The sequence below is a fragment of the Panthera tigris genome, chromosome B2 (assembly GCF_018350195.1).
Source record: "Panthera tigris isolate Pti1 chromosome B2, P.tigris_Pti1_mat1.1, whole genome shotgun sequence".
NCBI classification, from domain to species: Eukaryota; Metazoa; Chordata; class Mammalia; order Carnivora; family Felidae; genus Panthera; species Panthera tigris.
Window position 1 is genome coordinate 63199757 of NC_056664.1, and position 26417 is coordinate 63226173.

The 26417-nt window shown below is 40.1% G+C and overlaps 1 protein-coding gene across 1 annotated transcript in view; it reads right to left on the minus strand.

Annotated features, from left to right (window-relative positions):
* The window catches only part of COL9A1 (collagen type IX alpha 1 chain), an 87785-nt gene extending 61746 nt beyond the window's left edge, over positions 1–26039 (minus strand). The window contains exons 1-10 of the mRNA XM_042986631.1: positions 26014–26039; positions 25402–25475; positions 24123–24200; positions 23851–23983; positions 17443–17839; positions 4814–4897; positions 4024–4044; positions 2464–2538; positions 2091–2126; positions 1906–1968 (exon numbers count right to left, since the gene is read on the minus strand). Coding sequence (XP_042842565.1) covers positions 1906–1968; positions 2091–2126; positions 2464–2538; positions 4024–4044; positions 4814–4897; positions 17443–17839; positions 23851–23983; positions 24123–24200; positions 25402–25475; positions 26014–26027 — 975 coding nt within the window. The 5' untranslated portion in view covers positions 26028–26039. The remainder of the gene's footprint in view (positions 1–1905; positions 1969–2090; positions 2127–2463; positions 2539–4023; positions 4045–4813; positions 4898–17442; positions 17840–23850; positions 23984–24122; positions 24201–25401; positions 25476–26013) is intronic.
* Positions 26040–26417: the final 378 nt, after the last annotated feature.

A 26417-nucleotide genomic window follows, 5' to 3' on the forward strand; every position in this document is an offset into this window, starting at 1 on the left:
ATAGTTAACTTTTGTTCTAGGAAAGGCCTACAATGCTGGCACACACGTGAGTTTCTTACTACGATACTGCCGCTATAGACGAAGATAAAACTCCTTGTCATTGTTAACTACATGGTACTTCCAGAGATTTTGAAGCACTTTCACTTGTTTACCCCAAAATTTCTGTTGAAGAGAAGGAATTACTTTACAAAGCAAAAGCAGGCATTGTCTTTATGACCTCATGGTAAAAGGTAAGGAAGAATTTGTAGCAGGCCGAGCATGCTACAAAAGCACCGTTAACTGAAGCACAGAAAACTCTAGCCCTCTCTCTGAAATTCTTTCAACTCATTACCAAGAGAAGACCAGGTGATTAGTTTATGCTTCAACCACCACAAAACTAATAATAATAATAATGTAATCATAAATTTTCTTTTTACACAAAAGACTGGTCCAAGTTTCATAGGGATGCAGAAATAAATCCAACCCATATTGGGCTACTGGTTTATTGAGTGGCCTTGTATGTATCAGACTTTTCTATTATGATGTGACAGTTTCAAGTAATTCGGTGTGTCGGAAAGAGCTTGAAAGCCAACAAATTATATAATTTCATTTGTATTATACAAATATTAGTTTGATACTCAATTCGTTATCCAAATATTCGTTCTTGGAGGATTCTTGCACTGCCTCGTGCATCACACAGGAAAGTTCAAACTCAGGGCTTTGGAATGTAAAACAAAGTCTTTCCTAAAGTACTAAATAACATAGACAAATACCCTCATAATGGTAATCTTTTATAAAGAAAGCATATCTTAATAACCACTAAAATCTAGCTTTTTTCCTTCAAAATGTCTTACTCTGTAGTCAAAAATTCTTGGGAATTATAATCATAGGTTTTCAGGTGCTTTCTTTGATTTAGAAAAAGTCTTCGGGTTTCGGAAACAACATAAAGCGGTCACTTGAAGGATAACTTGAGGAATGCACCACTGTATGTTCTCTGAGAACAGAAAACCTTATTTTACCTCACTTTGTATCCCAGTTTTAAAGTCAGGGGCTGGCCTGTAGTAGGACCTCAATAAGTATTAATCCAGCGCATAGAGACAGGGGAAGCCGAGAGTCCTGAAATCATGAGAGTCTGAGAAAGTATTATTTACTGGTTAGGTTTATCCTACAAGCCAGTATGAGCTTTCCTCAGTTGAGGGGAGGCAGAGGTGTGGAGGTGGGTAAATTGGAGAAAGGTTGCTGGTTCCCAGTTTTCAAGCAACCCTATACTATTTGTTCTGTCAGTGATGCCAGTCAAGAAAACAAGGAAAGAGGGAAAACGAGTTTTGAATTGTCTATTCTACGTGTGCTGGCCATTTCCCTGCCTCTGCCCCTCTCCCACATTCCCACTCCAGGACTTCCCCTCAAAGGTATCTTTTTTCTCCTCTTCCTTAGCACTTAGGAGTACTCTACCCCTTCCCGGCCTGCAGGTCCTTTTCTAAATTAATCTAGTTAGTGCCTGGGAAAGAAGCCCCCGCAGAGCCGGGTAAGACTCTACCCCCTCCAGCACCCCCTGTGCGGGAAGTGGGGCTAAGCGAGCAGGCGGGTGAGCAGGGAAGCGGACCCTCGGGCGTTTTCTGAAAGCAGGTACTGCCAGCGCTGCAGGCTCAACCCAGGGTGCCACGAGGTAGCTCCACCCTCTCAGGACCCTTTGCCGAAGCTGCATGGAGTACAAGGCCCAGTTCGGGGCCGCAGCCCTGTTCCCGCGTGGACTCCCGCAGTCTGCACCCCTCCGGCGTATCTCTACGGCGTATCTCTACGTTGCTCCCTCCCTCCCCTGCACCACCTCCACCCCCACCCCCACCCCCACTCCCACCCCGCGCGCGCGCGCGCGCGCGCGCGCGCGTCCCGGACTGCGCGCGCTCCCGTGCACCCACGCCTACTCACGTCCGCGCCCGGAGTGCCTGGCTTGCCCGGAGCTCCTGGCTTGCCCGGTTCTCCAGCAGGACCCTGAGCGGGGAGCGGGCGAGGCAGTGAGTGAGAAAGATACAAAGTTGGGACTCTTGGGGCTCACGTGGTGCAAACCACGTCTAAAGGAAGGAAAGGAAGCGCGAATGCGCTGATTAACTTACCGGGGGGCCCGGGGGACCCTTTGGACCTCGGTCACCCTAGAGGGGTAGGAGAAAAGGTAAGAGTAGTCCATGAGTGGGAGGCGCTAGGGAGCCCGCGGGGAGACTCCCACGCGTGTTCACCGCACAAATCAGGGACGGGGACAGGGTAAAGCTAAATGGTGGAGATTCTTGACCAACGGGGACAACTGAGAATGTCTACCTCATCCCTCTGAAAATCTCCAGGCTTCTAGGATCCAACCCCAGCTCTCACTCTAGTCCTATCCCGCCTTTAGGTGGCGGGCATCTAGCCCTGTCAAAAATAAACCCATCCCGCTGGAGAAAGGGTAGGAAAAGGCAGGACTGGAGGAACAGAGAACTGGAAATAGAAACTTACGTCGATGCCATCGATGCCCGGAACTCCAGGGGGGCCCGGAGGCCCGGGGGGACCCTGCTGGCCTGGGGGACCTCTCTGACAAAAACAGCATATACAGGTTAATGGAGCACGTTGGGCAACAAGGAGAAACTGAATGCAATGTTCTGAGGCCCCCACCTCCACGCGGTAAGGACACTTCCCATTGGAGCAGGGAGTTTTGAAACCTGGTAAACATGTATGAAATTCCCAAGCGACCGCAGGTTTCTTTGGTTCCACCACGTTCTGAGTGAGGCTTAATGGTGTGGTTAGAGCAAGATGCAGGCCCTAAAGTGGGCGTTGGGGTCACAGGGCCTCACCCCAACAGTGCGCATTAAAATTAAACCAAAAGGGGGTCTTGAAGAAGGGAAGGCCTGACGCCTTTTTTTTTTTTAAAGGGATGCAGTAATGAAAATGGTGGTCATTCAATACCTCGATTTGATTAGTAATTGAGAGTCAGTGTTTTGGCCAAAATGAACTGCCCAAAATGGAGGCGCTCCACCTCAGATAGATTTCTTTGATCCTTGTTTACAAAACCGGATCGTTTTGTAAATCTTTCTACTTCCAGTGAAAATCGGGGGGGGAGGGGGGAATACTAGAGGAAAACTAGGGAGGAGTGGGGCAAAAGAGCATTGAAACCCAGGGAGGGCCTTGCCTCATTTCAGATTTACCTGCAGTGACACTGTTCTTGCATAAGGTCATTGCACCTTGCTTTAAAATTACACCAACTTTGAGACTGACGCTAAACAGCTTGCAAACAGCTAAGCTTTGATAGTGCTAGAGGGAATACTGGCTTCTGAAAAAAGTATGAGCATGTAGCTTAGGGAATGTGGGAATTTTTTTTTCTCTTCTAATTTAAAAGAATAAGAAAGTGTGGGAGGGGGGAGCTTCTTTCATCAAGGAAAACTTTGTTTTTCTAAACTCCAATGACCAGACAGGTTACAATGGGGTCTTTGTAAGTGAAACCTCAAACCTCGGCTGGGCTCACCCGCCCCCGCCTGGTCCTCTCCCAGCGGGAGGGAGGAGATGCCAGAGCCTTCGGGAAATTGCTGAAATTTTGACTGATGCCAGCCATGGCCGCTCGGTTCCAATCCCAGAGCGGCGGGCACCGCTAGCAGGACTCGCGGTTTAGTGCTGCCACCACCGGCTGGTGGAGCGGGAGAGGGAGCTTTAGCGCAGCTAGCCTGAATTCCCGCCTTCTCCAGCAAGGCCTGCCCTTGACTGCGTCCTAGAGGGGCGGGATGGGGGAATTAAGAAGCAGCCAGGCTAACAATTAAACCCCGGTCTCAAGTCATGGCCTTCAGAGCTTCTGTTTGCAGTGTTGGGGCCCAGTCGAGGAGGAGACGCCTTTCCTAGATGACCGGAGGGTCATTAGGGTCCCCGACTCCGAGGGTACTCGCTGCAGGTGCTCAAGGCTGCGGGAAGAACGCGGCTGCAGAGCCCAGGGAAAGCTCTGCGCCTTCCCCACACCTCCCGCGACGGCTGCTCCTCCACTCTTCCCTGCGTGCACTTGAAAATTGCAAACACATCTCGCCCTCCGCTTACCTGGTCGGTGGTCTCGATGACCTGGAGAGGAAAAAACCGGGAGAAAGTGAGAAGGCTCTCCCCACCCCCCAAACTCGCACACAACTTACTTGAGCCAAGCACAAGCAGAGCCCAGACAGCAGCAGTGGCAGTCCTAGGACGCCTCGATCCCTTGCTGTCCAGGCCATGCCCGCCACCCTCTGCTAATCCCCTGCACGGACTGTGTCTCCTGCCGCCCCGCTAGGCTTCCGGACCCGTCACACGCATTAAGTGGCACTTCTCCCCCACACACAAAAAAAGCGCCCCCAGGAGTAGTCTTTGCTAAGGTGCCTGGCCCGGGTGGCGTACTTTACTCCTGTTTATGAATGGCTCTGGAGAGGGTCCTGGGGATTGGAGGAGAGCTTGCGGCTGGAGGACGGATAGAATGACAACAGTCCCCCTTAACCCTTTCCCCGCCGCCTCACTGGCAAGGCCTGAACGCGTGCCTCTGCCTCTGCCTCTGCCTCTGCGGGTCTGCCCAAGTGTAGTCTCTCCCGGTCCACTGTGGGCAGCGAACGGACCTCAAGGGTTGTTGGAAAGGTGTTTGGGGAGGAGGAGTGAGGGTCGTAAGCCACCAAAAGTAGAACCAGACACCCGGAGGTAGTTTGTACTTGCCAGGCTGTGGGTGGGACCTGTGCTTCCTTGAAATGTATCTGGTCCGTATAGTAAAGCCTGAACTCTTTAGAAAAAGAATGAGGAGGTGGGGTGTTTGAGGAGGTGGTGAGAGGTAGGCTGGGTGGCAGTGACCTTTGCAGGTGGTCAAATGACTCACAGTTATCCTAGCTGGCAGTTCATGGCAGGTTTCTCTCCTCGGGCGTAGTGGGTCACAGTGGATCAGCATCCACTGAAGTTCAAACTGGAGAAAGACAGCATACAGTTCACATTCTCTTGGAGGACACAAGCAGGTCATTTAAGAGAGAGAGAAGTTTGTAAGTGTGGTCCGACTGTTAAATGGGTGGAGACCAGCTTGGACTGGTTCACCTCAGTGGACCAGTAGTCTTATTCCCTGAATACAGATTTTCTGATGGAAATGGGTTGGAAGCTCTTCCCAAATTTCTCAGATTATTGAATGTAGATGTCAGTAGCTCTGCAATACTCCAGCATTACTCCAGCATAGCCTTAGGCAGGAAAGAGCCCTCTGGCATTGAATTTCCATTTCTGTCCTTACCACATCCTCAAGATGTAGATTTTCTATTCACATGAGGCTTTGAGAGAACAAAGAACTGTCCAAGTCAGAAGCCTGTGTGAGGGTGTGGACTGGAACCCAGGCCTACTGAGTGACACAGCACACATGCGCTAAGCGTTTACACAGGAGAAGATTAGAGACGGAGACAGCCAAAGAGGTGGCACCCAGGATGAAAGAAGAGGAAAGAAAATCCAGTCCTAGAAAAAATTTGCATGCTACAGAATAAATTCTCCAGGGAGTACTCACAGCTTGAAATGGAAATTGGAAGGACTGGAAATGGAGGAATTGAGAGGGAAATCTAGAACTCAGGGGAAAAACAAGATAATAGAAGACATTTGGTGTTATGTCAAATGTGCCCTGACAAGTTCTTACATTTTAGCAGGTGTTAAGGGAGAAATAAGAAGGGAGCAGGAGAGAAACAGAACAATGGAAGAGTGACCAGGTCTGACGCTGAAGGCCTCGGGTGACAAGGTAAAAAAAAAAAAAAAAAAAAAAAAGATGTACACCACCATGCATCATGGCATCATGCTGGCCCGTCTTCTTAGATTGAGGAAGCTCTTTGCTAGTCATCTCAGATCCATATTTCTTGGTCAGTTGATTCTCCTGGCTTTATGCAAATGCCTAGTTAAGTATCAGAGTCCCAAATCTAAAACATTATCTCTTTTCTTTCATCCAGTAGTGATTTACACTCCATCCTACCTGCCAAATGGACTCTAGATCTACTGGATCTAGCATTAAATTAGATACATTTTTTTCCACTGTTACAGAAGCATCCAGAGTTGAAATACTGAATGGAAGATCAGAACTGGAAAGGATGAAGGATGAAGTCCATCCTTCCTACCCATAAGGAAGGGAAAGTTAAACAAAAGGAAGTTTTCCATTTTATAGAGTGGTAAAAGTAAGACATTAAGCTTTCAGATTCCTGCACCTCTTGTTAGATGATTCTAACTGTCCTCGTTGCTCTCAACCCTACCATAGCTTTTCTCCAGAAAATATGGATATCTGGAAAAATGAGGTAAGTGGGATGAAAAGAAAGTGAGAGCTAAACCAAGGCATATTTTAAGACGGAAAGTTCTCTACAAATAGTATGAAAAATATCTGTGTATTCATAGTATGAATTATTTAACAATAGTTTACTGGCATCCTTCAAAGGAACTGCTTTCCAAGCCACACAATTACCTTACAGTTAAGAAAATCACTTTAATCAAATACTTTATTTTTATTAGATTAGTCTTATCTGTTTGGGATCATTTTATTTTGATTTTGTTCTAAACTGCAGTAGAAATTTTAATAGATAAAAGAAAGAATGGAACAACATTTGCCTTAATGACTACTAAAATACCTAGCTGTGCCTCAAACAACTCTTTGAAGCTGTTCACACATGAGTAAAGTGAGGCAAAGAGGTTAAATCATTTGCCACGGGTCACACAGCTAGTAAAAGACAGAGCTAGCATTCCAAATGTGCCTGGCTGTAAAATAAGGGCCTTCTCCAACCCCCTCTTTTTCCTCCCCCAAGAATATATCCCAACTCCAGAAAAAGCCATAATTTTCTAAGCCAATAACCAAGGAATTTGGTGATTGAACATTCATATTAAAGATGAATAGGGGCATCTGGGTGGCTCAGTTGGTTGAGCGTCCAACTTCAGCTCAGGTCATGATCTCACAGCTCGTGAGTTCAAGCCCCACATCAGGCTCTGTGCTGACAGCTCAGAGCCTGGAGCCTGCTTCTGCTTTTGTGTCTCCCTGTCTCTCTGCCCCTAACCCACTCACATTCTGTCTCTGTCTCAAAAATAAATAAAAACATTTAAAAAAATTTAAAGATGAATAGAAAAGAAGAGTGATCTACAAATCAAAACTTTGTAAGCTTATTTCCAATATCTGGTAGAAAACTTCAGAACAAGACTAAGAAACTTCCATAAGAAGTCAGACCTCTCCCTATTTGCTTGTTATGGAAATACATCCAGAAGCAAATTTCTAATGGTTCTCCAAAAACTGACAATTATTGCTATATGCAGTTACATATTCATGTGTATAATAAAATATCAAATAGGAAAGAAGATTGTAATTCTTTTTGTTCAATGATTAGATAAAAATATTACCAGAATAAGAAAAGGTGTCTCTCCCCTCCCTAAGTCTCAAAATAAGAAAGACCATTCAAATACTTTTATTCACATAGTCCTTTGTGAATTGGTAACTCGCATAAGGCATGCATTGTATATGTGTGATATTTTGATTCTCAAAATAATTCATAACTTAATCACCCTGAGAAACTTTAATTATATGGCTAACCAGGAAACGTATATCCTTTGTTTAGATAGTTCATTAAAGTTACTTATTGTAAATGCAAAGTAATTCATTAAGCTGGTTTCTCAAAAATGTAATTCTCTGGATAAATTGGTACACCTGTTTAAATATGCAAGATGCAATTGTGGCACAGGATAATAGGGGAGTGAACGATAATTCATCTGTGAATACAGGCTGCGTTGTTCAGAGTGCCACATAGATCAGAGGTTTCTGAACACATCTGTGCAGCCACATAAACACCACCCACACACTAATAATCATCTTTACAACAACCATTTTTTGGCATGAAATATGAATTCCAATTTGCATGTTAATTATTTTGAAGGAAGATTGGCAGAGTTCCTTACTAAAAGTCACTTACATTACACATCTAAAATGCTGATTTCCACACGTTTCTCATTTTCATACCTGGAATCATTCTTGTCTTTGAATACCCACTGACAAAGTATATGTGACGAATATTTTAATTTAGTCTTTCAGTCAACATTTTTGAAGTCCAAATATAAAGCATGCACTAGGGAAACATTCTAGGGAAAACCAAAGATATTCTCCTCTCCCTAATGAGTTTACAGTTTTTAAGACTTGAGAAAAATACAAGTTGAGAAATAAGAAGGGTGGGTTTTTTTAATCCTTTAAACAGAACATAAATGCCCTACCATAATTCATCCTTCTCAAAATAAAATGCTTATGAGTAGTGCCCAGCAGACAACATGTTAAAACAAGGAATTTTGGAGGCGCCTGGGTGCCTCAGTCAGTTATGCATCCAACTTTGGCTCAGGTCGTGATCTCGCGTTTCATGAGTTTGAGCCCCTCATTGGGCTCTGTGCTGACAGCTTGGAGCCTGGAGCCTGCCTCTGATTCTGTGTCTGCCCCTCCTCTGCTCATGTCCTCTCTCTCTCTCTCTCTCTCTCTCTCTCTTTTTCTCTCTCTCTCAAAAACAAATAAGCATAAAAAACTTAAAAACAAACAAACAAACAAAAAACACAAGGAATTTTGGCCCCAACTCTCTGTTCTTTTAATAGTGCTAGTGATTTCTACTTATTTTCCTAGGTTGTTGAGAAAGATTACTAACGTATTTAAGCTCTTCATAAAAATTAAGTAAAAACTAATAGCAGACAACTACCTTTTCCTCCTAAGAGAATTCTAATGACAAACTATAGAACTTGATTTGAAATTAATGAGAATGGCACAAGGCTTGATTTTTTACATACTGAATTATGATTAAACTTTACAAGTACAAAATACCTAAAAACTAGCTCTTCAAAGATAAAGTTTTTTTAACAGGAGAAATATTTCTTTAAGCTTTCGTCTACTCAATGGCAACAAAGATTTAAAGCAATACTTGACTTCTGAGATCTCATTTTTCTTTTCAGTTTACGACCAAAATTTGGTTTCTACCATCATAAGGGACCTCCTCCAAGCGAAGCTTCCTAGTTGCTAAGCAGGAGGTTCTGAGTTGCTTCGAAATCAGAAATTTCCCCAACTATCTGTAGACTAGGCCATGCAGTTCCAGACACAGTGCTAGGAATTGTCATTAAATATGAGTAGGTGACAGTCATTTGAATCACACCAAGGGCAAAGGCAGAACAGTGAAAGGAAAGAGCAGTAAACATAGAGTTAGCAGACCTGGCATGTAGTAATTTATTCATCTTTTTATCCAACATATCTTTACATAACACATTCTTGTGCTTTGAGAGAGATACTGTGAAAGACACAAAAATGTTGAGTACATAGGGCAGCATCTAGGCCAGAACTGCTTTTGACAATACATACTATTGCAGTTGATGTGCAACATGGCTAAGGTCATCAACAAGGGGCTCATATAACATGTAACATGTGAGTGAGGCCCTGAAGAGCAGTTGCAATTTTCATAAGCAGAGATGGGAGGGTAAAGGTCAGGTCAGAGTTCTGAAGAGGTGACAGTAAGAGGAGGAAGTGATGTATAGAGAAGGGACGAGACTCACTGTGGCAAACAATAGACATTAGATTTTTTTTTCCTCTGTTGAATTCTAAGCTAAGGAATTTGAGTAGGATTGGATAACTAATTAGGACTGTCATCAATGATTTTTCTGCACCAGGGAAATGGATGGAGAAAGGTGGCCTAATTTAAAAGGGCGCTTCAAGGGGATTCATGTGGTCATAAATGTCCAGTCCTTGGAGCCAAAAAGAGGCTACTTTAGTAGAACATAAAGAAGTATTAAACTCTGAACTATGGTGAGGCATCCTGAGCTGTCTGTCCATTTAAGAAAAACAAATCTTCCCCTCATACCATATCCCCCTTCAGCTGCCATCTGGTTTTCTGCTTCCCTCCAGTTAAAACGCAAAAGAGCTGTCTAAATTTGTTGCCTCCAATTCCTCTCCCTTCCATTCTCTCTTGGACCCTTTGCAACTGGGCTTTCACCCCCAACAATCCAATGGGTCTTTCCACAAAGTCACTGTCATGGGTCTCTGGATGCAGTGGTCAAATCTCAGTTCTCATCCTATTTGATCTATCTACAAGCACTTGAGTGAGTTGACTATTCTATCCTCCTTAAAATTCTGTTCTCCCTTGACTTTCAGAGTCCCTGACTTTCCACCATCTCCTGGTCCTCTCCTACATCACTGCTCTTCCTGGTCTCTCTGGCTGAACCTCCCTCATCTCAGCAACCTCTAAGTGTTGGTTGTTTCACCGTCCAGCTCTATGACGTCTCTGCAGCATTCATCTCTCAGTGATTCCTCTTGTTTCATGGCTTTAAATAAATACCACATATATGCTGACAACTCCTAGAGTTCTATTCTCAGCTGGGCCTGCCTGTTGAACTCCAGAAGAACATACCTAACTGCCTGCTTGCATCTTCTCTTAGGTGTCTAATAGTGATCAAAATCCCGATTGAACTTAGATGTTCCCAACCAACTCTCGATATTCTCACTGATAACCGTGCTTCCCATAGTCTTTCCCATCTCAATAAATGGCAACTGTATACTTCTGATTAATCACTCCAAAAATATTGGTGTCACTCTTGATTTTCCTTTCTCTTACACTTCAGCTCTGTTTACTTTACCCTCAAGATGGGTCAGGATCTGGGGCACCTGGGTGACTCAATTGGTTAAGCATCTGCCTTCGGCTCAGGTCATGATCTCACCATTTGGTCCTTGAGTTTGAGCCCCACATCAGGCTCTCTGCTGTCCACACAGAGCCTGCTTCAGATCCTCTGTCCTCCTCTCTTTCTGCTCCTGCGTCTCTCTCTCTCTCTCTCTCTCTCTCTCTCTCTGTGTGTGTGTGTGTGTGTGTGTGTATATATATATATAATATTTAGAAAAATAAAAGGGTCAGGATCTGACCACCCTGCACCACCTTCACTGCTACCCTATTCCAAACCAAGACCAGCCCTGCCTGAGCTATTGCAGTAGTCTCTAAAGGTCTCCTTTTGTTGTGCCCCTAAGCATTGTCCTTCTTTCCCCCTACGTTATATTGCCAAAATAGCAGCCAGCGAGACACTTTGAAAAGATGAGAACATGTTACTTATCTATCCAAAACCATCTGATACCCTCCCATCTCATACAGCATGTAAGCCAAGTGCTAAGGCAATTTCCCCACCTTCACTCCATCATGTTACCTCTCCAGGCTTACTGCCTTCTTGTCTCAGTCTCATTCCAGCCACACTGGTCTCCATGCCCTCCTCAAACATAACACACAACACCAACATCAGTTCCTTTTCACTCCATATTCTCTCTTTCCAGAACCTTCCTCTTTCAGAGAGCCATATGCTAATACCCCCAACCCCTTCAGGTTTCTGTTAAGATTTTTTTTGTCAATGAGGCCTTCTCCCCAGGCATCCAATTTCCTGCTTCATTTTTGTCCATAATATTTATGAACACTGAGCATTCTATACATGTATTCATTTATACCCTTGTGTCCATCTCCCTTCCCCCAAATGAATGTAAACTCCATTGGAGCTTTAATTTCTGTCTATAACTTAAGAGATGTTTAACAAATAGTTACCAGATGTTAATTAGTGAATATATAAAGATGAATTAGAAACAGTGAATTAAGAATTGATAGTATTTATCTTCTCATTTGATTATGGCTTGGGGGCAAACCCTTTCCCCTGTCTGGGTTTCAATTTCTGTCTAGGTTTCAATTTCTTCATGTGTAAATTTAGAGATTTGCAATGGATACAATCAAAGTTTCCTCCAGCTTGGAAAGTCCATGATTCTATTGACACTACATTATAACCAAAGAAACCAAACACAGAGATTAACACAGAGAAGGAAAAATGACATTGAATTAGCTTCTTGCCTTACAACCACCCAGGCTACATAACAAAGATTTCTTCATGATCTTAGCCCACACACATTTTAATGGAAACAGACAAACTAACAGCACTGACTTTTTAAAAACTGCAACAGTATGGGCATAGCTGAGGCCAATAAAAAATTTTAGTGTTTTCAATTTTCCATTAAAAGCAAGTTTGACCATTATTTAGTTTTTATTCTAGTTATCCATAGTCCCTTCCTCCAATTATGGCTCCTTCTATGTTAGCAGATTTTTTTTTTTTCTGTGTACTCCTCATTTCATCGCCACCTAGTGGAAAATCCAGCTGATATTGTTAATACAGTTTATAATACAGCAGTTTTTATCTCCAAAAAATTGTCTTCAGTCAGTATTCAAAAGTATTCCAGTCAAATCACCCCAAAGTGTTATAAAAAGTATTTCCTATGGATATATATTGTTAACATAACCATTTCTTTTGTATTTATTTCGTACTTACAAGTGAAAGAGTATTTGTAGATGTACTTGTCGAAAACAACTTAGTAAGCAAACTTAATAGTCTAGATATTATGCAATAGTATGCATCTCTTAAATCACTGAAAACATAACTTTCCTACAATATTTCTTAAATACCAAAATAATATTATCCACAACCTCACAGTGGATTTTCCCATGTTATCATTTATGAAACTTCCATTGTTTCTGCATGTGGGGGTTATTATAATTTAATTGTATAGAGCAGAATAAAGGACAGTTTCTCTGTCACTAGTTCTGCCAGTTCTTTCTATCTGCTCTCACATTTTCTCTGATTTTAACAAAAATAACATAGAGCAGCACTTTTGAAATATACTTTGAAAGGCATCATATCTTCTGATTATTTTCCACTTTGGTTTATTTTGAATATGCATAGGTAAGATAAAAAGGTTTTGAATCATGTATTTGTGAAACCACATAAACTTGTATCCTTCCTTAAGCCCAAACCCCTAGTGCACATCCCTGAAAAGGGAGAAAGGCTAACTTTGTTTTCTAATAGAGCTGTACCAAATAACTCTCCTAGGCAATCATACTGACAACAAACAATAAAGAACCTGTCATAAAATAACATGTTTTTATGGTATGCTGCCAGGAAACTGAGCTTTGCAGTGGGATAAATGGCACCATCCTAAAATATGGGCACAAAGGAGAATAGGAAATATGGGATTTATTGCTTTCAAATCAAACTAACAATGTATTACAGCAGTGCGCTGGGAAAAAATATAAAATGCTCTGAGCCCACTAAATAACCATGAATGATGAGAAGGTGTTTGAGTTGTAGATCACGTGAGCAGCTATATTGCAAGCTTTATGAACACCTCTTGAAATTGGTTTCCTTTTCCAATTTAGAAAAGGGAAAGAGACACAAGATAGGATAGAGGGAAATCACAAGCAAGTACAATATAAAAGAGTCTTTTAGCATTTGTGCTCCATCAAATGTTCTTTCCAATTGCATTTTTTGTTATGCAGTTCTTAAGGCTACCTTTTGACATCTGTAAATAACTTTAGAAGGGATGTTTGCTTTTGATGTATTTACTAAAGAAAAGCCCGTGTTGATCCTGAAAAAGGTATTCAATTAATCCAGAGTGTCAAAGATCAGAATGAATCTAATTTCATGAAGAAAAATTGAAAAATACAGTGTTCCTAATTGTTTTCTTATGTTTTGGGTACACTTCACTTTAATTTAAAATTTCTCAGACATCAATATTGAATATTTGCTCTCTCCAAATGGAGACAAGGGTCCTCTATAAGTATACTTTAACCACCCAGAATATATGGATACTACTATTCATCACTCTCTAAGTCTTCTGAGGGACCTGTGGTCACTGTTGATCTTCAGTAATGGCCAGCAACTTCAGATTTCAGTCAATTGGTGAGAAATCAAAACATAAAACAAGAATAAAACCAAGGCTTAAGGACAAGTTGTGGGCACTTGGGCTTTGTCTGAGGATTTATATGAGTATTTGACTATTCTTAGTCTTAAAATGTAAGGAGCAGTGTGGGAAGACTAATAATATTTGAAAAGGGAAGAATTGATCAGTGTGAGAATTCCCAAATGAGAGCCTCTTTGCCTACAACACTGGACTCTGTCTTCTCCTGGATAATACTTATTCATCCCCAGGGTTCCTCTAGATATCACTTTCTACACTAAATATGCTTGACGTCTACTCTCATGCCTCCTGGCCTAATCTGAGTGAGGAGCTTTTTCCCAGTGCCTCTCCATTCACTATCATGGCCCTTATCATATGTTGTACTGTCATTGTTTACTTATCTCAACCCATCACCCTCAAGAGACTGAACTGAAGAAGACAAGATCCACGATTTATTTAAGTTTGTATAGCCAGTATATAGGCACATGATAAAAGTTTACTAAATTAATAAACAAGTACATGTCTGAGAACATATTTTATACTGTACAATCCTCCTTCTTTAAGAAAGAAACATTTATTTGTTCATCCCACAAAGTAAATTCTGAAAAATCTATGCAAATCACAAATGCTTTCTAAAATGAAAGTGAGGAAATGCTTTATAAGGAACAATATGTGGTTATACATTTTTCCTTTTCTCAAAGGAAAGTTAGTTGGCACAGCAGAAAATAGGTAGATTATATTTTGTGCCTAACATGGTTTTTTACAAGTCAAGAAGCCCACTTGAGGTCACATCTTCAACTGAGAAATGGAGATAATCCTATCTGTGCTTGCTATCTTATAAAATTGTTGCAAGGATAAAATAGGTTAGTGGCAATGAAAGCATTTTGGAAACTTTAAATTGGCATATTAAGGGTATCAGGGTGCTTAAAAAGCATAAATGGGCTTTTCTTACATAGAATTTTCTATTTGTCTAATATAGAGTAAAAATTGAGGAATACATTTTGGTGACAAGTTTGAGTTTGACATTGTCACTGTCAGTCCTTGGATGTAAGTAGGATTTTTTTTTTTTTTTTTGGCCTGTAACTCTGACCTGTTTTAGTTATTATTACCACCACCACTACTCGATCACCAAATATGAAACTTTAAGGAAGCTTTAGGTTCAAGTCTGTTTTGTCTTTCCTTGTGGGAAAATCAGAATTCAGTGTAAAGGAAAAAAAAATTTCATGCCTGTTTCAATTACTTTTAACATTGGTTACAGTGTACTGACTTTGAAAAGCTCCTTGGTGAACCAGAAGCAAAATATAATACCAGCCGCCAGTTCTTTGTTGTGTGCCTGCACATGGCAGAATAAAATAGAGGATAACTGGTCCTAACTGGTCTCCACTGTGATATGAGACTAGACTTGGCAGAAAAACTACAATCAGCTATAACATTATTGGCTAGACTATAATGTATTGGAGTAAGATTGAGACTTTGCCACTCTGGCAATCAAAGAGTTTAATAATACCCTAGCATCCAGAATTATAATGGTTTGAAATGTTTTTCAAGGGATGGATTAAATGGGTGATAGGCGTTAAGGAGGGCACTGGTTGTGATGAGCATTGGGTGTTATATGTAGGTGATGAATCACTAAATTCTACACCTGAAACGGTTATTACACTGTATGTTAACTAACTAAAATTTAAATAAAGACTTGAGACTACAAAAACAAATGAAATGTTATTCAAGGCCAATGAATCAATCAATTTCGCAAGCACTTGATTGATGTTCATTGTAGTAAAGAAGCACCTTAAGGTCTCCCCACCCTTACCCATGGTCCAGAAATGACACAGGTGTTGCAGACATTTGAGTTGCCTGCAAATTAATCCCAATCTCATGCCACTGCAACAATCTTGCTTCACAAAATTTCAAGATGGCACGATAGCGGTCCCATTGGCTTTTTAACCCAGTCACTTGAGGTGTGATAACTCATTAGTTGAAGAAATACTTTCTCAAGTGTCTACAAGTCAGAGCGGTAATATGGCAGTTACAAATTGCTTCCTGTCCATCACAGAATATAGAAATTTCACACTACCCTTCACACTAATCACAATTCTTCTCTTGAAAATAAGCTATTTGAACAATTCCATTACTGAGTGCCTGATAACCTTTTTTTCTTTGGAGAAGTACACAGAAACAATTCAGAATCACTGTATCACCCCTGCTACATGCCATGATATGAGTTTTGTGACTAGAATTTAACAGCTCCAATTGAGAGAGAATGTTGGCCTCAACAGTTTATTTATTAAGCTCTAAATTCTTTAGTTCCTCCCCTCCAGAGAACACTTATCATCTAAGATATATTTTTAAATCCCTCTAATAATATTATAAAATATCCTTTTAAAGGATTGTTCAATAAAAGTTTAACAATTCAAAATGATAGAACTGTATGGTATTAGTTGGCATAATTACTCTGTCATTATATAATTCCTTACCTTTATATCCATGGAACCCTACAGTAAAATCATGAATAGAGCTCTAAAATCCTTTACTTTTATGTCATACAAGACTTACTAAGTAAATATTGTACCATCTATACGCTTTTTATTCTTGTTGATCAGACACCATACGGCTTCCTAACCTTATCTCTCATACCCTGCAGTTAGTATCTTCCACCCCCCTTCCCCTCATCACACACACACACACACACACACACACACACATTTTCACATAGAAATTTCATCCAAACCAGCTGCTCTCCGGACCTCTGAATGGGCCCACTTACTCTCCACTTCCCTTTCATTTGATGCTCTTTCCCTCAGCTGAATACATTTTTGCCAGTTCAAATCCTTCCATTTCAAGGTTCATTGTGTTCAAGAAGCACAACATTCTTGGGGTGCCTTGGTGGCTCAGTCAGTTAAGTGTCTGACTCTTAGTTTCAGCTCACGTCATGATCTCATGGTTTCATGAGTTCAAACCCCATGTCAGGCTCCGTGCTGACGGTCCCGAACTGGCTTGGGATTCTCTGTCTCCCTTTCTCTATGCCCCTCCCCCACTTTTGCTGTCTCTGTCTCTCTCAAAATAAATAAATAAACTTGAAAAAAATTTTAAAAAGAAGCACAGAATTCTTGACTAACTAAATCCACCATTCATCTTAACCTGACTTTGATATTCTCATTAGTTGTTTATATACAGGGTGTACCACACCAGTATTTGCTTCTCTTACATTGCTTCTGAAGGATTCTGGGAGCTCCAGGGGGGCATGTCACATCATCCAAGTAAACTTGAAGCCCCTTAAGACCAGGAACCAATTCCTTGAGACTTTCTCTGATTTCCCATTCCATTTGGGATGTGCTCTGCTCAAAACAGGCACTTAAGGCTTTTTGAGTAAGTGCTTGAGTGAATTTTAAAAATGAATAACTCGGGGAGCCTGGGTGGCTCAGTCGGTTAAGTGTCAGACTCTTGATTTTGGCTCAGATCAGGATCTGACAGTTTGTGATATTGAGCCCTGAGTCAGATACCACATTGACAGTGCTGAGCCCTACTTGGGATTCTCTCTCTCTCTCTCTCTCTCTCTCTCTCTCTCTCTTTCTCTGCCCCTCCCCTGGCTCACACTTTCTCTCTCTCTCTCTTTCTTTCAAAAGTAAACGTTTTAAAAAAGCGAATAACTTTTCATTGCTTAAGACATTCAAATGATTGTCAAAGATATCTGAAGTGTTAGTTTTTAGCTATCTAGTTTTGTTTTAATCTACCATAGTGTATGATTTCATACTTACCGGAACAGAAACTTGAGGATTATCCACAAGTTTTCCTAGCACAGCAAAGCCATCGACGCTGATTTGGCCTCTTGGCTTTATAGGTAAGGATTCAATCCTGTTGCAATCAACAAAAAGAGTAGCACTACTCCTTTCCACACCGATCATGATCTTATGCCACTGGGAATCAAACAAGGAAGGCAAATTTGAAAAGGTTGCAGTTTGGAGACTTCCATCCAGTCCCTTGTATGAAAATGCAACAGATTTGGTTTGGCCATTAATCTTCACACCAACTTGCTCCTTCCCTGAGGAATCCTGAATCTGCCAAATGCTCCAGTTCTTTTCAAGTGTGCTTCCAGTCATCCGGAAAGTAGTTAAAAAGGAGTATTCTTCAGGCAGACCACTGGGATATAAATGCCTGAGCAAAATTTTAAAACAGTAAATAAAACTCTTGTTTTCTGTACCCATGCATATTACCATATTCTCTTATTATGCTATTTTAGATTCTAGACCTACAGAAAGGCTACAGTGTGAAAAACTATGTACCGTTTGTTCTTTCATGAACTTCACAGAAGCTCCATCATTCATGTACACCAATGCTCCATCCTAAAATACACATTAGAAAAAACAAACCCTTCCTCATAGCTAAGGAGGGTTCCCAATGCCACATACCCCCAACAGTATTACTATTTATGCTACCTAAAGAGCTCCTGTTCAGCAATTCCATCTCAGCCAAAAAACATATTCTTGCAAGGTTCCTGGCAGCATTTCTTCCACAAATTAAAGAAGAGATCATTTGGAATCTAAACAGCTCTGCTAGTTAATAAAACCATTTCATTAAAGCAGCTTTTAAATTTTTTATTTTAATGTAGCATGTTGTTAGGATTATTTGTTATGTCCATAATTGCTCCCATAAGTCCCCTCCACAATTATATCCTAGACCCACATATGTGTTCTGAGAATCAGTAACTGTGCAGACTTGAGAAACTCCTTCACACTGAGCACATTAGTCTTTTTTCCAGGGAATTCAAATCATAACGTTAAAGTAGCAGCAGGTTGCTTGTCGCTGGATGTATGACGAGGGAAAGGTGGCCAGTTCTTAATTCTCTACTCCAGCCCAGTTGTTCCACAGTCTGACAACTAAGTCTGTATTGTTTCTCCTTTTATTGCTTTTTTAAAATGTTTATTTATTGCTGATAGAGAGACAGAGTGCACAGAGAGAGAGGGAGACACAGTATCCGAAGCAGGCTCCAGGCTCTGAGCTGTCAGCACAGAGCCCCACGCAGGGCTCTAACTCATGGACAATGAGATCATGACCCGAGCTGAAGTCGGATGCTTAACTGACCGAGCCACGCGGGGCACCCCTGACCCTACTTTTATTGCTTTAAATGGCAACATAAGACTGTCAGTGTCCCTAAGGCAGCTCCAGTCTATGTGGAAACTGTGATCTGGAGCAGCAATAACTACCTGGATCTTCTTTTGTTGAAGCCAAGCTGCTAAAAGCAGAAGCCTGCAATTTTAAAAAATTAGAACCTATTAAATGTAAGCATCATCTCTCACAAGCTTAAGGTTATAGTTTTCTTTTTTTAAGTTTATTTATTTATTTTGAGAGAGACAGAGACAGCGTGAGCAAGGGTGAGGTAGAGAGAGAGAGAGAATCCCTAGCAGGTTCCCCACTCTCAGCACAGAGCCTAATGTTGGGCTTGAACTCATGAAACTGAGATCATGGCCTGAGCTGAAACCAAGAGTCAGACACTTAACCAACTGAGCCACCTGGGCTCCCCTAAGGTTGTATTTTTCTACCTTTCTCCTCAGTATAGAAAAATTCCTAAGTAAGGAAGGAATGCTAGGAAAACTAGATGCTGTTCATTTTGGTTGCTAAATAATAAGATTTGACATTTCTGAGAAGAGTTATGGACAGGACTCAAAGTCCCAAATCACCTTCCTTCAGGTCAGACTCCTGTTAAATAGCCCTCTCTTGTGAAAAGTAAAAAAGAGAAAGGCAAGAAGAAATAGCTAAGTGGATGTTGATTTAATTTGCCAGTTGCATTAAAATAGGTTGTTAGGGGTCAAGAATTTCTAAACCAAAAATTTCTTCAGTTGCAAGAATGTTTAACAATAGGTGAAATACTCAACTTGCTAAGATTTTCTCTTTACTTTGACTTTATAAAATTTTATCATCCCTTACAATAGCAGGAACAAACACATAACTCTTTACTACACATATTTTTGCACACCTTCAATAAAATGGGTCAACTATATCAACAAATTTCATCGCCTTTTTTTTTAAAGCTGGTTTTATAAAAATAACAAAAATATGAAGTTTTTCATCTGAATACCCTTTTAGCATCAAAATACTTCTTTTAATCATTGTGTTCTAAAATGACTTTAATTTTTATTTATAATACTGGGTGAATTCCTTTATTAGTACACATTCTTAAGTGATCGCTAGTGATATGTATTATACTTATTGCAAAGTTTTCAATTTATTAAATGTTTGTCAAGTATACAGGAGGTTTTAACATGTACATTTAAAAAAGACTCAGTTTGGAGCTAAGGAAATAAAAAGTGTGTGCAAGGAGAATTTCCCCAGAATGAACATGTCTACCATATCTATTTTGATATTTACTTTTAATATAGATTCTATTTGACGTATTTCCCTTTCACTATAAATTTTTCAGGATATACATACTGCAGTATGTATATCTGCAGTATGACAGTATAATATATTGCCTACTGTATAATTATAAAACTGCATAGAAGTTTATACAGTTCATTTTACTGATCTCAATTAATTTGCAGTTGGGAGATAAGTTTTAAAAGTTTCACAGAATGGTGAAATTTGATAAGTATCCATTTAAATTATGAATATGTTATTTTCATATTCTTTTTACTTAATGATCTGGATTTAACCAGATGCTTAAAGAATTTATTTTTCTTTTTTGTCCTATGTAGTTATTGTTGAGGTATGAGGCTTTCACAGAAGGAAGATAAATCTTAATATTTTGTCCTCTTCTCTCCGTAAAGCATTCTTTTCCTAGATTTTTGTAAATGTATTTTACCAATGTATTAGTTTACAGATGTACCAAACAAGGCTATAGAATTTTATCAGTCCCTAGATAAAATAAGTCTATTTTGCTTTGTTCCACAAGTTGCAACAACTTGTTTAAGTGACTTTTTTGCAAAGATATCATGAGGTTGACTGAGGGATCTCTCCCAATTTATGCTTTATCTCATCTTACCTGCTTAATGAGGAAAGAGATTATGTTGAAGGTAGACTAGAACAGAGTGTCCCCATTTACCTCTGACTTGGTGAGGTAATGCCAAAAACTTTTTTTTTTAAATGAGTTTGTGAGTAAGGTTGCTAGAAGAACAATTCTTTTATAGACACGTTGTTAAATCAAGTGTATCCATCAGCTCTCTTTCTTCATATACACAAAGATTATGTATATGTGTGTGTTCATGTAAGTATACAAGTATAATCAAGATTATCATGTTATTAATCTTTTAAACAGGCTAATACAAAATGTCAATATGACAAGAGGAGAAAATTCCTTTTGGTGTTCAAATTAATAAAATATATATGTATATGTATACTTAAGACCTTTTCAAAGTCCTCACATGTCTAATTTATATAGCAGCCCGTACTATTGTCTTTTTTGAACACCTGAGATTCTGTTCTTGCAAATATGCTATGCACATCGATAAATAAACTTGACAGCATACATAATGTAGAAGAAGCTGGATCTATAAATGATTTATTTTATTATGTTACAATCTGCACAGAGTACCTTAAAAAGAAGAACTGTATGGGTTTAAATAAAAGATAAGAAGGCTTTAGACCTTGAAGCGTTTGTTTATGACCTTAACCCATGTAAGAATTGTGTTTGTTAAGGTAAACAAACACAAAATGTTTGTAAGTCTGAGTTGAGACTGTGATACTATTATGTATAAAATAAAGAATAAAAAGCAGCAAAAAAAAACTATTCTCATAATCTTCCAAAAATATTGAGAAGATAAAGGTAAATTGTGACTCTATCACATAAGTTTTTTATGTCATACTCTTATTCCCCTCCCACACAAATTCTGTTAAGGTTTTCTTTTCATTCCCTCAGAACCTATATTCTTCAGCGTAGAAATTTCCTTTAAACCAAGACAGTCTACTCCCTGCCTGGTCTGAGAGCAATTCCAGTTCCTGCCTTTCTTGCCATCTGGTTTTGAATGAATAGGACTAGGAGGGCAGCTTGAAAAGAAAGAATCCACTAAGGAGAAAAGGTTCCCATATACACACTTTCTCCTGGTGCTCTCCACTAGTTAGAATAAATACTCAACTAATACCACTGTGTGCCAACCTCTATTCAACCCTCTCCATTTATTAACAATTTGCTCCTCATGGCAAATCTATGACACTGTTATTTTTATTCCTAATTTATGCTGAAGGGACTGAAACAAAGACCATGTAAGCAATTTGCCCCCAAATACACTTTATTACCTATTTGAGACTCAGCCCTCTGGCTCTCCCCTCCTTCTCTTTTTTATTTCTTTCTACTTCCTGCCTAATTCTTTTTTCAACTTTTAATAAGCTTTACCAGTAAAACAGAGTTTTTAGACTTTGTGGAGGCAGGGGTCAAGGAGATAGAGAATATAAGACATTGGTTATATCCTGTAAAAAATATTTAGTGACAGGGGCACCTGCGTGGCTCAGTCAGTTGGGGGACCAACTTCAACTCAGGTCATGTTCTCACGGTTTGTGGTTTGAGCCCCAGGTCAGGCTCTGTGCTGACAGCTCAGAGCCTGGAGCCTCCTTCTGATTCCGTGTCTCCCTCTCTCTGGCCCTCCCCCGCTCACGCTCTGTGTCACTCTCTCTCTCAAAAATAAAATTAAAAAACATTAAAAATTTTTAAAAAAATATTTAGTGACAGCTCTAAGCACTTAGAGAAGAGCAACAGCAAAGATGAGTAGGAGGTGGGAGTTTATGTGGCTTCAAGTTGGTCAGTCTCTGAACTTTAAGTTACTTAATGGCAATCCAGATTGTACTTCAAATTACAGAGGAGAGAATTAGGTCAGCATTGGCAGGGAGGGATGTCTTCCATCACGTTTATTTTATTAAAGAAAGAAAAAATGTTTTTAAAGATATTTAAGGACACTAGCACTTGTGTACATGCAAAGAAAATACAAGCAAAAATAAAAAAGTCAGTATCTGTTATCATGCCCTGTGAGTAGTTTTCCAGTATCAGTACGGAGTAGTGGTTGAAGAACCATTCTGACTGAATTTCAGTGGTTCCAGCATCTCCCACCCCTGGAACCTCATGTAAGTACCTTAAGCTTTCTGGGCTCACTCCCCTCCCTCATAAAATGTGGATAATAATGTCTTTACCACAGGGTTGTGATCAGGATGAGATTTACTGTTAATTAGTAAATTTATAGAAAGAGCTGATACAATGCACTATTGTCATTTTATAAAACATAGCTCATATTTAGAAAAAAGATAAAATGCAGTTCGTATGTTCAAAACATGAATTTCTATCTACAGTCTGGCACTATATCAGAATATTCTAATTTGAACAAAATTTTTATTATTATAAACATTTAGAGCTTTTATAATATTCTTTTACTGTTCTAATTAATCATTGTTTACTTTTACAGCTTAATTTTTTTATCAAAGCCTTAGTTTTCTTGTTCATCTATCAAAGGAATCTTAATTTCAATTTTTTGCAGTACCTGAAACATACAATGATTATGATAACTACATATAAGGTATTTAGGTGATATAAAACTGAAAATCCTAAAGCTCCTTCATAACAATGGCATGACTCACTCAACACATATACAAACTGAAGCACCACACTTATCAATAATTTAAAGGATAAAAAATATAGCTCTAGAGATGGAGGTAAATGAAGTGGAGGATTTTTAAATTATTATCACTACCATTGCTTCAGTTGTCATTATTCTAGTTTTGCTTTTGTTTGATTCCTGCCAGGAGCCAGGCAGTAGATGTGTGGTCAGTTTCAGCACCAGGATGCTTGAACAGCACCATTGTGAGTCTTCTAACCACTCCGTGGTTCCTAGTTAAATTTATGCTTAACCCCTGGCACTTTTCACAGAGGGTCCTTTCAGCCAAAACCAGACAAATTATACAAAAACAGAGAGCAAAGTAATAAGAACATGTCCTGAATCAATGTATAATGGTCCCAGTGATTTTTTTTTCTCCTTGGAATGAAAAGCAAATCACATACTGAAAACATGAAGCGCATTCATATATTTAGACACTAAAGATAGGTAAATAAGTTCCTTCATCTTAAAAAAAAAATCATGATCTAAGAAGCATTGAACCTAAGAAGCATTGAAGATTCTCTAACATTGGGCAGCTTTTCATTTTTTAAAATGCATTTTAGGCAGATAATTAGATAAAATATTTTTATATACCTTGTTGGAATCCTGAAGTCTACATTATTTCCCAATTTGTAAGCCACTTGTAATGCCGTTGATCCCACTACCCTCTGAATAGCTCTTCTAGATGCTGCTTTATCTACCTGGAACTGAGAAATCAAGTCAAACCCTACAGAAAGGGGACACAAAATAAAAAGTCTAAAATGAGATCGGTTATATTTTCCTTTCCACAACCTTCCCAAATAAAAGAATATATCAGGTAGGTTTGTAGAAAGCATGCGTTTTCAATATGATACATGGCTACTTGCCTGGTAAATCATCTTGGCCAATCCTAACCTTTGGACAGAGTTCATTTCCACCATTAGAGTTTGAATTAACAGGGAACCCTGCAAAAGAGACAGCATGTTATCTTACCCCAACCCCTACAGAGATCATGAAAATAGATCAATAATAATAAGAGCTGAAAAACTATTTAAAGGAGAATAGTATACCAAACACCTTGCCTATAGTGTATTTGGCTTTAACTACTTTGTCTCTAGGATTATAATTCATTCATCTTCAACTCATCCTGGAAGGGAAGCAAGGTGCAAAGTTGTTTTAGTAGTCTGTACTGGGAAAATATTCCTTTGGGGGAAATTAGGAATTTGTTCCTTTTGGAACCAGAGCAGCACAATGTTCTGAATGGCACAGTGTCAGATGCCTGTTTGGAAAACTTCTGGTGGGTTGGGCTAGAAAATATTCCTTAAACACCACAAATTTTAGAATTCCTAGGAGAATCCAGAGCCAGCCTTGAGCCCGTTCAGTGGGACTTCTGGAGAGTGGAGTTCTTAAGAATCTTTGTTAAATAGAGGAGGAGTTTGGGGGGGAGACTTGGGATTCACTAATCCAAAATAAAATATATAGGATGCTTTTAATTTTACAGATTCATTCCAAGAGATCAAAAAAGCATTCCAACTAGGCTATTGTTAGCATCTGAGAATGGGGAAGTGTAATGAGAAAAAAAGAACCATGAAAATGATTAAATGCTTAATTCGATGAGAAATCCTAGAATTAAATTGGATGCTTCTTACACAGGTAGAAGGTTGCAGGGAGAAAGCTTGTTTAAGAAGGCTTTTTGTGACTAACTCCAGCACCCTGATGAGCACCCTGTTGTCACCCTGACAACAGTGACTTCCTAAACTTCAGAAAAAGCATTTTCCAGCTACAAGTTTTGGCCCAGCCACCCCAGTACATCAAACACACTCTTTACACCTCCCGTGACCGCGGGTCATTCATCCATCCATTCATCCATCTGTCTGCCCACCCAACATCACCAATCACCATATGAACCAAGTAGGCACTGTGGAAAGCACTGGAGTACACAGATTGGCTTTCCTGCTGACTGTGATTGCAGCCAGGGCTTCTCTTCCATACCCATCACTGACCACATAAAACCAGCCATGGAGTAAACCATGGCTAAAGAAGGATTGAAGAGTGAGGCTGTGAAGTGCCATGGATACTTCATTCCGTCCTCTCTCAGCCACAGCCCTGCCTGATCATTTCTGCAAACAAGTGATTTTTTCAAAATCCAGAAACTGTGACCCTTACTTGGGCGACGCTTGACAACTGCAGATGCCCAAGATCCCAGGAAACTGCAGACAAAGAAGAAAATTGGAATTTTCCTGAAGAGGAGAAAAGAAAAATGACTCAAACAGGAGTCCCTCCAGACTTAAATATTTTGAAATATGGTAAACGTAATGTAGGTGATCAAATCTCATTACAGTTTAGTTTTTCCATTTGACATTGAAATCTTCAGAGACTTAATGAATTCTCATGTTTCCAGCTCCTACACTAAAACAATCATGAGACTGTTGTTTTTTCTCTCTCACTTTCTCCATAGCTACCCGTCTCACTGTTTCTATATCTATTTCCTTGTCTATGTTTTCTTTCATCTTAGTTTTCCTCCCTCTTCACTTTAGTAGCTCTTTCTCTTTCTGTCTCTCCTATCTCTTATGCTTGTTCTTTTCTGCCTCATTCTCATCTGTCTTTCCCTGGCTCTTTCTGTCTGTATCTGTCTGCATCTCTCTTGCTTTCCTTTCTCCCCTCTCCCACCTCCCCTCACTTCCTCTCATCTTACCACCACTGCAGAAACACAGACCCTTGGTTTAAAGGGCCCCCAACCCAGTCTCCCCACCATTCTTTCCAGTGTCACGGTCTTACCAGAAGTTCTTCATTTCCCCTACTGGTTTTCTTTTGTGCCAACAGTCCCAGTGATGAAGGGGTTGCAGGGGGTCAGTGCTCCCCCAAGACCCCTTCACTATCACCCCAGTACTAATGGGTTATGGGCCCAGCCTTGGTTCCTCCTGCCCTTGTAAGGGCTTAAAGCAAAGGGAGTGAACCAGAGGCATCTGGTGACACTTTAAACCACAGCAGAGGGAAGGGGTGGGGAGAGGCAGCCCTGTAAGCCCAGGCCTAGCCAGGGGTGTGTCCCCAAAACTAACAAGGTTATACTGAAGGAGGGATTAGCAAGGGAAAGTTTGCTAAAAAGAAAAAAAAAGTCAGGATGTGGAGAAACCACCAGAAAAACTCAGGCAAGCTGCTATAGGAATACAGTGGAAGCTTTT